Source organism: Syngnathoides biaculeatus, chromosome 10, assembly GCF_019802595.1.
Source record: "Syngnathoides biaculeatus isolate LvHL_M chromosome 10, ASM1980259v1, whole genome shotgun sequence".
NCBI lineage: Eukaryota > Metazoa > Chordata > Actinopteri > Syngnathiformes > Syngnathidae > Syngnathoides > Syngnathoides biaculeatus.
The window spans coordinates 26,880,320-26,896,553 of record NC_084649.1 but is presented as its reverse complement, the minus strand read 5'-3'; the positions used below and the strand labels follow the sequence as shown (position 1 = coordinate 26,896,553).

General features: G+C 44.5%; 1 protein-coding gene and 1 long non-coding RNA gene across 23 annotated transcripts in view; one reads left to right on the top strand and one right to left on the bottom strand.

The window, feature by feature from the left end:
• eif4g3a (eukaryotic translation initiation factor 4 gamma, 3a) overlaps nucleotides 1-16,234 on the bottom strand; it is a 51,043-nt gene that overhangs the window by 22,905 nt on the left and 11,904 nt on the right. For 2 of the 21 annotated variants that reach the window (XM_061833130.1, XM_061833133.1), the window contains 9 exons: nucleotides 13,619-13,691; nucleotides 11,462-11,629; nucleotides 10,550-10,720; nucleotides 9,370-9,402; nucleotides 4,518-4,538; nucleotides 2,148-2,327; nucleotides 828-930; nucleotides 570-730; nucleotides 118-252 (listed from right to left, as the gene is read on the bottom strand). In XM_061833130.1, coding sequence (XP_061689114.1) covers nucleotides 118-252; nucleotides 570-730; nucleotides 828-930; nucleotides 2,148-2,327; nucleotides 4,518-4,538; nucleotides 9,370-9,402; nucleotides 10,550-10,720; nucleotides 11,462-11,629; nucleotides 13,619-13,691 — 1,045 coding nt within the window. Of the gene's footprint in view, nucleotides 1-117; nucleotides 253-569; nucleotides 731-827; nucleotides 931-2,147; nucleotides 2,328-2,876; nucleotides 2,991-4,517; nucleotides 4,539-9,369; nucleotides 9,403-10,549; nucleotides 10,721-11,461; nucleotides 11,630-13,618; nucleotides 13,692-16,234 lie in introns of those variants that run through there. The other 19 variants (XM_061833135.1, XM_061833139.1, XM_061833136.1 and 16 more) reach the window with 17 other exon arrangements.
• On the top strand, nucleotides 3,017-14,902 carry LOC133507759 (uncharacterized). Of its 2 annotated transcripts, XR_009796886.1 has the most exons (6): nucleotides 3,017-3,156; nucleotides 4,327-4,575; nucleotides 6,695-6,756; nucleotides 10,227-10,358; nucleotides 13,626-13,699; nucleotides 14,711-14,902. It is a non-coding gene; the product is annotated as an uncharacterized LOC133507759 (long non-coding RNA). The 2 variants fall into 2 exon arrangements; XR_009796885.1 differs by lacking the exon at nucleotides 10,227-10,358 and having other exon boundaries at nucleotides 3,020-3,156.

Below are 16,234 nucleotides of genomic sequence, written 5' to 3'. Positions count from 1 at the left end.
AGTGTGGCCAGGAGGACTTAACAACAACGGCAACAAAAATCAACAAAAGACAGAGCGACGCGAGCCAACGTTAGACAGCCCCGGTGCATACAGTACCCTGCACACGTGGAGCAATACCTGAGGGGGGGTTGGAGTGGATGAAGGAGGGCCAACAGGGGGTGTTGAATTCCTGCTCCCCGAGCCCCCCGCCATGATCTCCTCAGTGATGTCCCTTCCACCCTGAGTGGGGTCGCGGATACGAATCTGGGAGGACAATGGGACAAACGCAACACACCTCACTAAAGCGTGCAGGTCGAACAACCGCTGAGCTTCGCTTGTATCGAAAGTTTCCCACATTTGCATTTTTAATCGGCGATTCTAATTTTGAATGGAAGTAACCACTCTTGAAAATTTGGTGCCCAAGCCCGCACACTACTTGAGAGACCAACCAGTTTTGGCTGCATCATTCAAGTGAGGCATGTCTTAAGCGCCATTCATTAGCTTGTCAGGACAGTTGTGAACTGAGGATCACCTTGTACTAAAATTACCAAACGGTGGAACAATGCCAAACGAACTACTAAGATACTCACTGTTTTCTTCTCGCGCTTGGCTGGTGGAGGTTGCTGTGGTGTAGGCACTATGATGGGCGGCGAAGCCGAGTACACGGTCTGCCCCGGATAGTAGGGCGGGCCGGCTGTAGGAACGGGGGCGGGGACAGAAGGTGACACGGGAGGGTGGTACCTGAGGGGATCTGAAGAAAAAATATGGTAAAAAAAAAAAAGAAATCAATTATGACAATTGGTGTTGCTTTCTGCGGGTGCGCCTTTGGGTGCAAATTTACGACTCACGATACGGGGAAGGGTATTCCCCAGGTCCTGGATAGAAGGTGCCAGATCCCGGGGGCTGAACAGAATACTGCTGAGGCGCCACGTAAGCAGCGCTGTGGCGATACTGCGGAGAGGCAAAGACATCCATAAGGACAGAGACAAAGAGTCACGACCTTGTCAGTCTCACTGCAGAGACAATATGCTGCAATGACAGCCTCCTACTGTAAAATAAGACATTTGCCCAAACTGTTGCCTCGAGACATAAATGGACACCATTCATTTATGAAAAGGGCTTAAATGGCTGAAACGTATGCATTTGTGACATGTCTTATCACTTGAACATAAAAATACACAAAGAAAGAAGACTTATAACACCCCACAGGGGCTGAACGGCAATATTTTCTGCTAGTCCTTTATTATGTGATCAAAATCCAGTCTTCCATTAATTCATTTTCCGGGCCGTTTATCCTCAAAAGGGTCACGGAAAAAATGGAGACTATCCCAGCCAACTTCGGGCGAAAGGCACACTACACCCTGAAGTGGTCACCAGTCAGTCGCAGGGGCACATGTCAGCATCACTGAGCGGGAATTGAACCCACGCTGGCTGCACCAAAGTGTACCACGACACCATCGGCGACCTCGTGATGAAAATCTTTTGCCAAATGAGCAAGTACTAATTTTCAATATAAATGGATTGCCTTTAGGGGCTATGTTGACCTCAGTTGCTTATGTAGTCTTCATATCAATGCTTGGAGCACAGTAAGTACTGCGTCCATGTGCAACACTGTGACAAGTATTGTGATGTCGCACATTGCACATAAAATTTTGGCCAAAGATGGAGCTTTGCTTCACTCCGCTGCCCTTGTCCCTCACCGCAAGTCCAGTGATCTGAAACAGGCAAAGCTAACCGCTAACCTCATCCACCACCATCTTATTTTCACATCTGCTTGAAGACTGTTTCAAATTGTTGGCAGGACAATTCGCTGACTCGCAGAGCGTTACGGTCGCTCGACGGCAGCAGATGGCCAAGCCGGAAGTCCTTTCTAAATTGCCTGATTAAATGATGACATGATTAGCAATTAGTCAACTTCCAGTCGGGAAAGTCTAAGCGAGGGTTAGGTTATTGGTTCAACGCAAAGTCAATTTACCACAATATATCCCATTTAAGGAATAGTCCTTGTCTATTTAAAAGGCAAAAGAATGATATATTAGTATATTTTGAATGTACAGTTGTGAAAAGAAGTTCTCTCCTTTCCAATGAATCATTGACCAGAACCACAGAGAGATGGGGAAAAAAAAAGATAATTTGTGTATGTACATAGCCAAGTGGCTGTCCCTCACCTGTGGGATGTAGTACTGTGGAGCCTGCGGCGACGGGAACGGCATGGGCGCCACGGTCATCATGATTGCTTGATTAGTTGGGTAGACGGCCGCCGGGGGAGCCTGGGCGCCTGGCCGTATGGTGGGCGTGTTCGTGGGGATGGTGGGCCTCGCAGTCTGCATCTGAGTTCTCTGGAAAAACTGAAAAGAAAACAACACAGAGAGACAGAAACATAAAACCAGTTGTTGTCCGACATGTAGTATGTCTACACTGGTGGTGATGGTCTTGGTTTGTTGTGCAAATTGCATCCAACCATTTTTATACTGCATATTACTTAGACACATTAATATATATATATATATATATATATATAAATAAACGGGTGGAGTGGGGGAGTAAAATCCCAATCAGTAGATAGCTCAACTAAAACAACTGTCAGGTGCCAGATGATAGGGTTCTACTCCACTCCTGCAGATGGTGGTAATGTGCATTAAAAAAAAAAAAAAAAAAAAAAAAAAACCACCAATAACCCAACACCAAGCTTTTTCTATCATCTTTTGGATCAGTGCCCCGCACCAACACAAGCAGACTGAAGTAATAATCTTTTTTTTTTTTAAAAAACATTTCAATGCGTGGATCCTTATCTGGATCGGCACCAAAATCTAACCACAACTCCTGTAAATAAGCAAATGTAGTTAGCGCAGAGGGCCGCTGACTAAATATTGAAACATTAACAAACGTCGACCGACCTTGTGCTTTTAAGCTTAGCAGAAGTTCAAAATCTGCAACACTTTCACTGGATACGCTCATGTGCACATAACTCCAACTCACTCAAAGGACAAACGGCCCCCCACCATCAATCATTAATGAAATCAACAATTGTTGTTCAAAAACCGCCCTTCGCATCTACTATGAAAGGGACAAACGCAGAAGGTTCCCATTGTGACATCACAGAAAGCTCTGTGCTTTATAAATCTGCCACTGCAGCACCATTGCAGTCGAGCCACTCTTTTTGGTCCAAAATGCATGGTAAGACACCCATATCACATTTACCTTGATTAGAACTCTACTGTTTTACACTAATAATTAAAAAAATATATGCCTTGATGTCTCATAAAAGCTACGTGACCTGGAGCACTGACAATTCATTCTCATCGTCACCATTTACGTAACGTTACATGCCACTGATGATATTTCAGGCATGCTTGAGGGACGAGTTGATTTATTTGTCGTCGGGAGAGTAATAACACAATATTTTGAAATAGAAACAGATGAACAATTGTACTGATGATGGGGGGGGGGGGGGGGCTCTGGAGGAATTTGTTGGCTGCCAAGATAAAAATGCAGTCAAAAATAGCTAAAAAAAAAAAAAAAAAACCGAGAACCCGCGTTAACGAATACTGAAGAGCTCAATTGAAGAGCGTGATTTTGAAATGTAGGAAAGGTAGAATCTGCGACGATGAAAGGATGAAAAAGGGGGGGGAGTTACATTTGAATAATTTGTCAAATAATTTGGAATGTTTAATCACGGAAAATGTGGATTCCTTCAAAAAGTAGAGTCTTGATTTTGAATCAGTTGAAAAGACATTTGTAAAAACTACAAGTGTCCATTCATTTCAGAATTCTTTCAAGAAAAATGAAAGAGGGATTCGTTGGCATCGAGTTAGTGATTTGAATCAGAGGAGAAAATCTTGACATTGTAAAAATCTCTCCATTTGGGAAATTTTGAGTGTATTGAAGACTGAATTACTCGTGTGAATGGTTGGTTGTTTATATGTGCGCTAAGTCATAAAGTGCAATGTCTTTTTTTGTAAACTGCTCAGAGGAACTCTCGGAAGTTGATCAACAAAAAGATGAAAGAAATGGGTTGTCTTGTAATGTGGGCCTAAAATAAAGCCACTGGAGGGGCATCCATGCAACAGGGACAGCAGTCGTACAACTTGGGGTGGGGGGCGGGCGCGGAACGTTAGTTAAACTTGGGCATGCGCCTCGTTAATGCTGCATGCTGTTCGTGCAAGTGTTAGGGGATGAGTCATACACGGAGAAGATGGAATGGCAAATAATGGACTCGAGTCAAAGCGTTTACAACAGGGGTGGGGAACCTCAAGACGGTGGGCCATATGCAGCTTACAAATGTTCACCATACTGAATAATAAACAGGAGTTTGATCGCTAAATCGGGATTTCTTCTCAAATTTAGTGGGGCTCTCTGAAGATTTGAAATTGGTATGAAAAAGGTTCCCCACACTTGCTCTCTACAATGACAAAAGACGACGCCCAGAGGTCCACCCTGTGAATTGCGAGGAGGGGACGGGAGAGATTTTTGGAGTAACCTTCATCCTCATCCTCATCATCATGCCATGCAAGTCTGCCGGTGCAAAAACGTGTTACCTGGATGGGCCTGAATCCTCCCTTGAGAGCAGGAAAGAGAGAAAAGCCAATTGCACTGGTGAGAATGCAGACACGCACGCGTGCACACGCACGGAAAGCACCCATTCGTTCTCGTTTACCAGACATGGACCACTCGCAATGAGCGCTTAGTGGGGGGGTGGGGGACGGGGTCAAGTGGAAAACGCTTACCGGATACAGTCACCAATTTATTGGCTTGTCGACACGTGACCAAAGTGCGCACGCACAAAGACGCAGAAACAGAGCCACAGAGCGTGCACACACACAATGACATAGATTGTGTGTGTGCTACAAACGTGCGGCCACACAACGCAAAAAGAAACACACAAGAGATGCACACAAAGACTCACACAAAATTACTGCCGAAACACAGGCAGCCACACACGGACATGAATACACAAACGGGAGCCACAGACCTTCAGACACAAAGCCACAAGGATGTAAATACACACTTATTACAAACACACATGCACACAAAATGACAACACATAGGGAGCCACAAACCTGAAACCTACACACGCACACACATCCACACTCATAGAATGAGAAAAACACACAAAGAGTTCTCACACACACACACACACACACACACACACACACACACACACAGCCGCAAAACTTCAACCACACAAGAATATAAAGACAAACACACTCAACACGAATTCAGACATAGACTCAAGTAAAGACAGTACAGTCCATACGAAAAGACAGACACACTCACACTCTTTCGAGGGGTATTCCCGAGCCGCCTCTGACTTTACTAAACTGACATTTTGGAGCCCTCATAAGCCGCAACACAGCGCGTCTCGAGTGCGGGTGATCGGACACCAGACAGTCTTTTCTAATTCTGCCGCGACCGTGACTCACATCCCCATCCTGTAGCTCCACTTAGCTCTACACAAGCAGACAATGTGGCCAATAACAAAAACAACAACAGGTCTGACACTTTTGCACCTTGATCTGTGTCATGCTTTATTATTTTGTCAACTTCTAAATTTATTTGGTCCCCTTCCTGTATTGATAGAAGTGACAAATGATACATTTTTTTTTGAGTAAGGGTTATTTGAAGCTAGCTGCTGTGTGTGCAAGGAAGGCAAGCAGTGAGCAGTTGCAGTAAACTGATTGTCGCACTCACACACACAAAAAAAAAAACAGACAAAATGGGGCTAAGGCTGTTGAGCAAATAACATTTTGATCATCGTATTTAAGTCCATAAAAGGCTGGATTTAAACTGCACTTGAAGCGACCAATTCCGAGTTATTGCCTGTAACCGATATATTAGTTTTGCATGGTTACATATTGAATTGGGCAGCGTTTGAAGGACCAATAATTTGCAAAGTGTGCTACGAGTACAACCCCTGGTAGACGGGCTCCCTCTTGTGGTACACAAAATAATCACTGCATTAAATATTCAAACTGCATCATCTTACAACATTTGTTGTTGTTGTTGATCCAGTCCAATATATTACTCGAGTACAGTTCAGTTGTATCTAAATTCCAAGTACAACATACAATACAATGTCTTTGTCGTTGCACGGGTATGACGAAATGAAAATCTGCAGTCATTTAAAACGTGCATGCTTAAAAAAAAACAACAACATACAAACAGACTTGTAAATTGAAGGACTGTACATTTCGATTTAAAAAAGTAGAAACCATGTTTTGAAATATTAATTCAAGCACAATTTGGATTCAACTTTCATGCGCAATATCTTTAAAATGGCCTCATTATTTCAGCACAGACTTTGATTTCAGCGCAGTTTTGATATACAAACTCTGCGTTACATTACAGTGGTTAAAGATTAAATGTTCTTTTTGTGAATAAAACCCCCGTAAGAGCCTTATTTTTGATAACTGAGCTATACTTGAATTTTTGATTGGTGGTACTTGTGAGTGTTGATTTTAGTTTTTGGGGTGGTACTTGATGATTGACCACATGAACGAACCTCCACAAGCTTCAACTCCAAGCTAACGACACAGAAGTGAATAACAATACAAATATTCAACATTAAAGGGCATTTATCTGGCTGACTATTAGCCCGTTGATTTAAAAATGGATAGACGAGACATAAGCTTTACAGGTTTTTTTAAAGTTTTTGCTTATTTCATGATTTAAAAGTTGATTATTATCTTGTAATATTTTTGTCTTATTGGGGCAGGTGCAGGTGTGTATCTCTCATCAACTGCTGTATTTCTCTAACATCGTGCTGACATTGACAGGGTAAGCAGTCATCCAATCTTGACATTTACGCCGCACTGTCATTGTCGATATCCGTAACGCACAATTTAATTTACATGTGCAAAATGCACCATCCCGAGCCCATGTGTTTTTTTATTTTTTGTTTATGCTGCGATGACGCCGATCCGAACTGTGCCAATTGAGAGCAAGCATATAAATAAATCAAGTAGCGTCTATCCAGCTGATATGACAATTCAACTCAAGGCGAAATACTCTGAATCAAAGAAGCTATTTGACAAGTGATCATTTCCAGAGGCGTTTCTATTTTTGGGCATGCACTCACCCACAAAAGTATACTGTACAACAGAACCCAAAAGAATTGGCCATCTCCACCAAATATACCATGGTACTGTTGACCAAGTGAATGAATTTGCTCATAGTTCCACTTGGAGTGTCTTACTTGGGGCACAATGGATGTTTCTCTACCGGAATAAAAAGGGCTTACTGTTGGGCTTCATCTGCTTTCCGACTCCGCTTCCGTGGCGGCACAACAGAGCGTAGCACCAGTTAGTGACAGCCAGCGCTTGTACTGTCCTGTGTGCGTTAACACTAAACGCCGCCAAACGCCCCACACTGCTTGACCTCGTATGACGTTGAGAGAAATCACGTCAAAGACAAAAAGCCAAGAAGGTAATTGAAGAGAGTTTTTGCATTTGGAAAAGTTGCACAATGACTCGGCGTGTCACAAAGCAGGCCGTCCGTAATTAGACACGTTAGCGTCCGACGCAGACTACACGGACTGACGTGACCCCGTTACTACGGTCCCACTCCAGAATTCCAAGACACTGGATCACAGGAGTCGGAGGACATGCCGTTGTTGAGATTGGTGCATACTCTGCGCACCCCATAATCACATGCCAACATGTGGCTTGGCTCTTCCCACGGATCCAGTACCCAGTGGTGCCTTAAGATAAGACTTCAATTTGTTCTGTGACCACACTCTTAACTCGAAACCAGAGCTCAGCAAAATAAGAGTTCAAGCATCGTCGTCGCAATGTACATATCAACTGGCAGTTTAGTTTCCTGGAATGTAATACAGTACCTGCCCTCCACATTCTTTGTAAACGCCCAAGACTGGCTGTGTGCTATTTGACAGATCGTGATCTGGTAATTTTCCAAATCAGAGGCAATATGTGCTTGTCACTTCCAGATGTAGTTTACTGTAAAACTGACACAGAACCACAACAGAGTCGGGTAACTTTAAGGCTAACGTATATTAATGCGAAAAGCCGTAGACGTGCTAACGGAAATGGTCATTGTTAACCTTCAAACACAAGTGGAGCAGCCGAGAGTGTTAAAATGTTTCGATTAACGAAGACACAGGAAAAGAATATCTATCCAGCCACTTTCTGAGCCAGTTATCCTCACGAGAGTCGCGGGAGTGCTGGAGCCTATCCCAGCTATGATGGGGCAGGAGGAGGGGTACACCCTGAAGTGATTACCAGCCAATCGCAAGGCACAGAGACAGACTGTCAGACTTACAATCACACCTAGGGGCAATTTAGAGTGTCCAATTAATGTCGCATGCTTTGGGGATGTGGGAGGAAAGCAGAGCGCCCGGAGAAAAGCCACGCAGGCACGGGGAGAAGATGCAATGTCCACACAGGCGGGGCCAGGATTCAAACCCCGGTCCTCAGAACTGTGAGGCCAATGCTCTTACCAGTTGCTCCACCATGCCGCCAGGAAAATAATATGGTTAACTTAATTTTGTCAAGGAGGTTTTGTTGATTTCTATTTGTGTGGAAGTAATCAGGCTTGTGTTTTGTCAGTGAAATTATAAACGCAAGCTTTACCAAAAATGTGATTAGCTACAGTTAAACCGTGATTCAATAAGGTGGTGAGGTAAGTTTGGCTAGCATTTGAACTTGATAGCACTTGAAAAAATTGAATTAAATATTGCATTTTGGATGAACTGTAGTTATCTGCGTCCAATATTTAAATTGTATTTAAAAAAAAAAAAAAAAAAAAAAAAGAACACAAGGAAGCAAATACTTTTTCACAGGACGACCCGGACAACATAAAAACAAAAACATGCAAAGGAAGAACAAGTACAGCAGAAGAAAAGTCAATTAAATCCTGTCTAAATATGCTTCATTAGAGTTGTGTCCGTCACTAAAATGAAATTTTATTATTATTATTTACAGTCATTTAAAGCACTGAGGGGAAAGCGGGGGGAGTCAACGCAAGCCAACCAAACACTATGTCATGGTCCAAATTGTTTTACGCTCTGGGTTGATGCTTGTGGAGTTATTTATGAGCCTTGTGTCAGGTGTTTAAACACATATGTATCATTTATGAATTACTTGAAAGGGACATAGTGACGGGAAAATAAGACACAGTTATTAGATTAGAACAGGGTACTTGGACCGGCTGAGTTAAGCCATCCTTCCATAATGTGAGAAGGAAAAGAGTCTGGATGCTCAGTAAAATCAAAACCCAAAAAATAATTTTTGAAATTAGAATACGACAGTCCACCAACACTGCAGGCTTCTGAGTTAAACTTTAGAGGTTCCAATGTGTCATCAGTTTCCCACAAAAAAAGCCAAGCTTTCAATTCATCCTTTACAGGAGGAAGATAATTGTCGTAGCATGTACCTGATGGTGGGTCGGTCGGGGGCCCGTCGCAAACTGATTGGAGGGAGGATGTTTGAAGCAGTGGTGACAAAGCAGGCAGAGGGAAGAGCACAAGAAAGACACAGATGAGCAGTGTGGCAGACGGGAAAGAGCAACTAAAGCTGCAGGAACACAAGACGCAGCAACGCTGTCTGAATTAAACTGATTAAACAGGGCTTTTAAATCAAGAACATCATACAGAGACGGCGCTGCGTTGCTACAGCGGCAACATAACCCGAATTTGTACACTGGAATGCACTGTCACTAATCAATTCTCAGGCAATAGTGAAAGTCATAACGAGTAGGAAAGATACATCTCAGCCATAAATAAGACAAACAAATGAAAAAGTACAAAAGGTAACAAACTGAAGCACGTCCTCTTGTGCCCAGCGTCGACGTGTTCCTACACCACCGTGCAAGACTACCTCACTGTGTGCTTTTCATAACCTTGAAACTGAGCGGGACCCATTTATTGTCTCAATTTCATCCCAAAACATTTTGATGGGGTTCTTCCACACCACTTTGTGTGTGTGTGTGTGTGTGTGTGGATGGCACAGGCAGATAAATGTCTGTTGGAGCTATTTGGAAAGCTGATGAATTAAAACAATTTATTTCTTTTTAGAATTGACTAAAGTCAACAAATAAGTGGTTAGTTTGATTTATTGTGACTATTTCGTTTTCGACGGATGAGATGGAGCCTACAGAGAGGCGGGGTCCACCTTGAATTGGTCATCAGCCGATCACAGGGCGGATAAGGACAAACCGTGTTTTAAACATCTATGGATCGAATTTAGAGTCTTCAAATGAACCTGACATGGATGATTTTATGCATTTTGTAGGTTTGGGAAGAAGCGAGAGCCCCCTGAAAAACTCGAGACAAGAATGGGGAAAACGTAAACTCCACACGTGAAGGCTGAATTTGAATCCATAACTTCAAAACAGTGTTAATCAATGGTCCTCAGGCTGGTAGTGTAAGTGATCAAAAATCAACTTGGATACAAACTATATTGTATTTGTTCTATGAAGTAATTGGTTCATTAACTCCCAATTAAATTAACCATAAAAGGTAAACTACATTTTTTGGTTGATCTTTTCTCTTTTTTTCCACCTAAGCTAGAAATGTAAAAACAACAATGAAACGTGGCGGCTTAAGTTTGCTGACCCCCGGGCTCGAGGAATGCTGACTGTCGCAGTTTCCGGTGTTGATGGAGGCACGAGGGGGTGGGGGGATGACACTCACCGGGCGACTCTGCGGCTGTGCATTCATTGGCTGCGTCTGAGGAGAGTACACAATAGAGGTGGAGCCAGCATTCTGCCCAGGGTTGTACGGAGACTGTCGAGAGTGCAGATAAGATTAAGAGGTCATCTGTCAATTGAGGAGCACACGCTTCATCGTCCACTATTTTGCATGTGTGGTATTTGCATGCCACTGCAGGAAATGTTTTTGTACAAAGTGGAATCCTGAAGATGTCAAAGTCTTGTAGCGCATTCTTGCTCATCAGAGCCATGCGGAGGGCAGTTTATCTCCTTTTCTCCCAGCTACCGTCAGTATGGTTGTGCCAGTTTAAGAGTGTGCTGGATGAGTGTGCTATTTTTAGCACGTTAAGACCAGAGCTTCTCCCAGGGTGCAGAGTGGTCGACCAGACCGCCAACACTGAAGAGCGCAATCACGCTTTCACATACTTCCTGGGAACACAGGCAGGGCACCCGATGTGCCTAAATTTCCCCCAATTGTGGTCGAACTGTCGCCGTTCGCCCATCGCGTTTACAGGACTTATTACAAGACATGTAAATGAGCCCCTCTTCTTTTTTTAGGGGCCGCTCCTCGCAACTTCAAACCTTACGGATTTCGTACCGATGCGTCAAATGGAGGGAAATAAGGATGTGGTTTGCAGGTTGGTGGTGCAGATGGTGGACACAAGCCCATCACATAGAAATTCATTTCTATGCATTTTTAAGTAGAAAAGCAGTGTTGATAAAATGTACAGAAATTTGCATTAATTAAAAAAAACAAAAAACAGACAAAAACAAGCATGCGGCGCGAATGAAGGCGGCAAATGTCACTCAAACTCACCCCTCCGCCCATCTCCCAGCCCTTAGGAAATCGATACGTGGAAGCCGTGGGTACGGATACCTGAGAGAGTGCCGGGGAGTGGGCATGCCCGGGCGGGGTGCCCGCCAAGCTTGGGTGTCCCTTTGTGATGTCGTGAGGGGCGTAAGGGGGGCCAGCGTGCCTGGGGAGCTGGAGGACATGAAAACAGTGGGGTTAACGTCCAATCAGTGCACGGAACACCCGAATGCTGGCAGGGGTGTGAGGTTTGACCCTTCTCCCACTGTGTTGCGTTGCGTTAAACAACTCGCTGAAGTCTGAATTTACACTACATTGGTTGCAATCAGCCCTCTTCTATACATATCGGATATCTGCACTTGTGGGCGCAATGAGAGGTTGGCGATATCGAAATACAGTGAAGCCCTGCAGTTTTTTTTAAAACGAGGTTATTACAATTTACAAGAGAATCCAAATGTAGATCTGTGAACGTTCAATGTAGTATCCCACTATACTGCAGCATTCAAGCCAGCACTGAGGACTGTAGTACTGAAAGACATGAGAAAAATACAGACGTCAGTGAAAGACAGGATGACGTTTTACCGTAATAAATGATTGATTGACTATTGGGAATCACCCAACGATCTTTGCTAATGTCCTTTAGCCAGTTTGCGGTCGGTGCTTCCCCTTAGTCACGTGCATTTTGGTCATGTCGTATTAGCACTACATCAGAATTGGGCACTCGGACAAGTAGCGTAAATCCAGCCTAATTATCTAAATGCGGCATGCTGTGTTGCTGTGTGAAAGTGCACACTGGGTTAAATTCGGAATGGCGGCGTGGAGGGAAAGGCCTTGGCTGTCGCCGGTGGCACCGTCCTCGCCGTTCGGACACACTGCAGGAAGGCGACAAGAAGCCCGTGCTTTTCAACAAAACAACTCTTCTCTCAAAAGGGCATTTTTCCTCTCTCGACAACGGCGGCATTAAGCTGATCGGGAGCGCTGCGACGTGGCCACGGGCGCCAGGACCCGGGGAGCAGCAGCAAATGGTTTCTGCACCTTTCTCCTGCTCTTTTGTGTGCCCCACTTCCCTCACATGACCCAGGATAAAGCAACTAATCTCGCTGCCGTTGCCAAGGGAGGAGCCTGCTCCGCTTGGACGACGTAATGTAGTGATGGGATGGGATGGGGGAGGGGGCGGCCGGATAGGAGGGGAACTCTCGTTCCTCTCGTGCCGAACAATTGCTTTGTGCCACGGGCACCGCTTTAATTGATGAATCTGAGAGTGATTATACCGCGTGCTCTGCAAACTAATCACTTCCCCCTCCAGCTAAATGCACATTTGGTTTGAATAAGCAGCATTGCTTAACTTTAATTGCCGGAGAGGGTGAGCAATACGCGTCTGCCAATGCAGGCTGCCGTGCTGGATACACAGGCATATACATTTTGATGATTACTGTAGACTTACAATTGTTGATAGAGCTTAACTTACTGGTTGATTTGTTTTGCTTTGTGTTGGGAGTCCAAATTTGAGGTGAGCTCTAGCTTCAGATATGCTGCTGCTTGAGTGAAGTGAAAGACAATAAAAATGTAGCAATAGGATACTTTAATGCCCTCAAAAGTGGGCAAGGAGAGCTGCAGTCACCCGTGCTCTCTCAACCGTTTACTGAACGGGACCGTCAAAACACACAAATACAAAATGAGAACACCTGTGAGGAGCTGCTCTAGGCCACAACTCACATGCAGACGCTCACACTGAGCCCTAATGTCACTTACAAGGCCACCCCCCTCCCTTCAAACACACGCTCAATAAGCAGAAACTACAATATGGAAAGCCATACATTTGTTTAAGTCTATTGTCATTTTAGGTTTCTAAACAATACAGTGCTTTTTTTGTATATGCCTGGAATGGATTAATGGCATTTCACTTAATTTCAGTGGAGAAAATGATTTGATATACTGGTAAGTGTAAATCTAATGACTTGAGAAAATCTGTTCACACAATGAATTAAACTCAAGGCAAGGTATCACTGTACTGGTACATGGTCTTTTGCAATCATTCTTTAATTTCAATTTTAATGTGAACAGTGTGAAAAGATGCACAGTCACGTGTGCCTGTGTGTGTGTGTGTGTGTGTGTGTGTGTGTGTGTGTGTGTGTGTGTGTGTGTGTGTGTGTGTGTGCTTACGCTGTAGACGGCAGCCACCCCAGTCTGCGTGGAGAAGATTCGGTCATCCAGTGACTGCTGAACCCGAGGAATTCTGCAAAGGTGCATTTTAAGGAAAACCAGCACATTTGTGTTAATTCAAAAGAGCGAGAGAGAGACAGAGAGAGAGAGAGCGAGAGAGAGAGAGAGAGAGAGAGAGAGAGAGAGAGAGAGAGCATCATCACTTGTTTCAAAATAATACTGATGAAGGCACACAAGGAGATTTGGTACATGAAAAAGAAGTTTTAAATCAGTAGAAAATGAAAGAATCAATGTGTCAGCCATGCTGAAGTTCTTTTTATTTCCAAAAGGGATTTCCTCAAAGCTCAACAGCTTGTTGGGTTTTATTTCAAGGATTCCCCCTCTCCCTCCTCCCCACTAAACAAGCCCCTCGCTAAGACTACAGTGTATACCTTTCATCATTCGGACAGTGCTAAGGAAACAACATGAAGAGAATTTTGGCGTGGGGGGTGGGGGGGGGGAGCTTTAGGTAATAGAAAGCAAGACAAATGCTTAGCTTGCACAAGGAAAAAGGCGGAGGAAACAGCAAATGTCCTGTTATGACTTGCTCAAATCTACTCGGGATCAACTCGAACGTAAATTAAGCAGCAGCGCTCAGAAGGGAAAGACGCGTCGTGAAGGAACGAGCCACTTAGTGAGGCGTCGGAAGGGGACCAAAAGAGGGCGCGCCGAGCAGTCACACATGACAGCGAAGGCCCGCGGTTAACCTGCCCGGCCACTTGTCTGTGTCACACTCGGATACTGCTGGTCACGTGGTTTAGGGGAAACCGAGGATCTGGCTGTCTTCCTCCCCTCGCTATTCGCACAAGCCAGCATCCTGACGCCGCTCTTGGCCCTCCGCCAAGCATGCTAATCATACCGACTACGCAAAGAAGAGACTGAAAGGAATGTGTCTTTCAGGAGAAAAAATATATATATGGCTGAAGGGACCCAAATGTGCATGCTCAGCCATCTGGACTATTGTTACTACCACTAGTCTCTCGGTCTGCTGTCCCTCCGACATGTGGATTTGGGCCTGTTTAACAGCTGCTTCACCTCTCTTCTCTCCTGCAGGCAAGGTGGCGGTGATCGAAGTCAGGCTGTTGCTGTTGGGATTCTGCACGAACCTACCGGGACGGGCGCCGAGGTGCGCCACTTTCCCAGCGGAGACCAGCTGCGATGCTTCATTTCATAAAATGGATTCTCGTGCCATTTTCACTGACATTGCTGGATATCAATATAATGCCATAAATCTCTTCCACTCAGCATCAATTGCAGCCTGGTCATCCTGTCAGGGAGAACCCACAACCCTTAATCTCTTCTCAGGGTTTCTTAAATTCCAACCCCCCAAAATGGGTTTTCTCACAGCTTTTCCTTGGCAGGATGGGGGGTCCAAACCAGGGTGTGTCTAACATGAGCGAATTGTGAGTCTGTGAAGCCTCTTGAGACACTTCTGTGATTAAGGGCTACAGACATAAAGTTGACCTGACGACGGTCTACTACACTGTACTACCAGCACTCTGCAACACAAAGGCCGAATTTATGCTTTGAGTGAAAATCCCAATTTTCAGCTCTCAAGATGCGGGCCACGGTGGCGTGAATAGAAACAATATGAATTTAACAGCTTTAGATCGTAATTGGGGCTTTTCTGAATAAAATCAGATATTTATCGGCCATCTGCCAATGCGAATGCAGCCTAAATGCTTGGGTGGCCTATTCTAATTCTACTTCTCTTTCACCCCGCCTGTCCTAACAAGTAATTATTCCACAAATGATGTCAAATATAAACAACGCACCTCTGCCCACCCAAATTTGAACCACAACACGCTACCTCTCCAAAAGCAAAGCCAGGTCTGTGTCCAAACAAGTGTCCCATTTTAAATTGACTCATGCCACATATCCAAAGGTCCTTTCGGCGAGGTGTGTTATAGATGACCTTACAGCAACCAACAACTTCTGACGTCATTTATTCCTTTGGTTACAAAAATCTGAACCCGAATACGAAATGAACTGGATTTGAGCATTTTAGACTGAGTTGACTGCTGACAAAAAGATGATAATGAAATGATAATTCAGGTCTGTGTAGCGACTACTATTGACTTTTGTTCTCAATACACAAACATCCCCACAATCTGACATCTGACACATAAAAAGTCTTTCCGCATAACGGTGAGAAGTCCGGTGTCTCCTCTCAATGACGCAGGCTACCTGGAACTCTCATACGAGGAGTCAAGACAGGAGGCGCAGGAAGTGAGCGGACACGTCCCAGATGGTGCGAACATTCTCCCTCTCCCTGCTGGCCCACTCGCCTCTCGCTTATTCTTGCCCAAACACACACACACACACACGAGCACACATAGAAAAAGTCCCACCAACAATGCTTTCCCTGCGTGCTGCAGCTGAGACCACCCTTTCATTGCAATGCGAACAATAGGTGCTAGCCTAGAGGATTCAAGCCTCACAAACCACAATCTGGGATCCAAATGTTAATGTGCACTTTTAATAAGGTCTTTGGGGGGGGGGGGGGGGAGAAACAGTATTGTTCCCACTCAATATTGTTTCTCTTTTATGATCAGGGAAACACATATTTGACGAAGA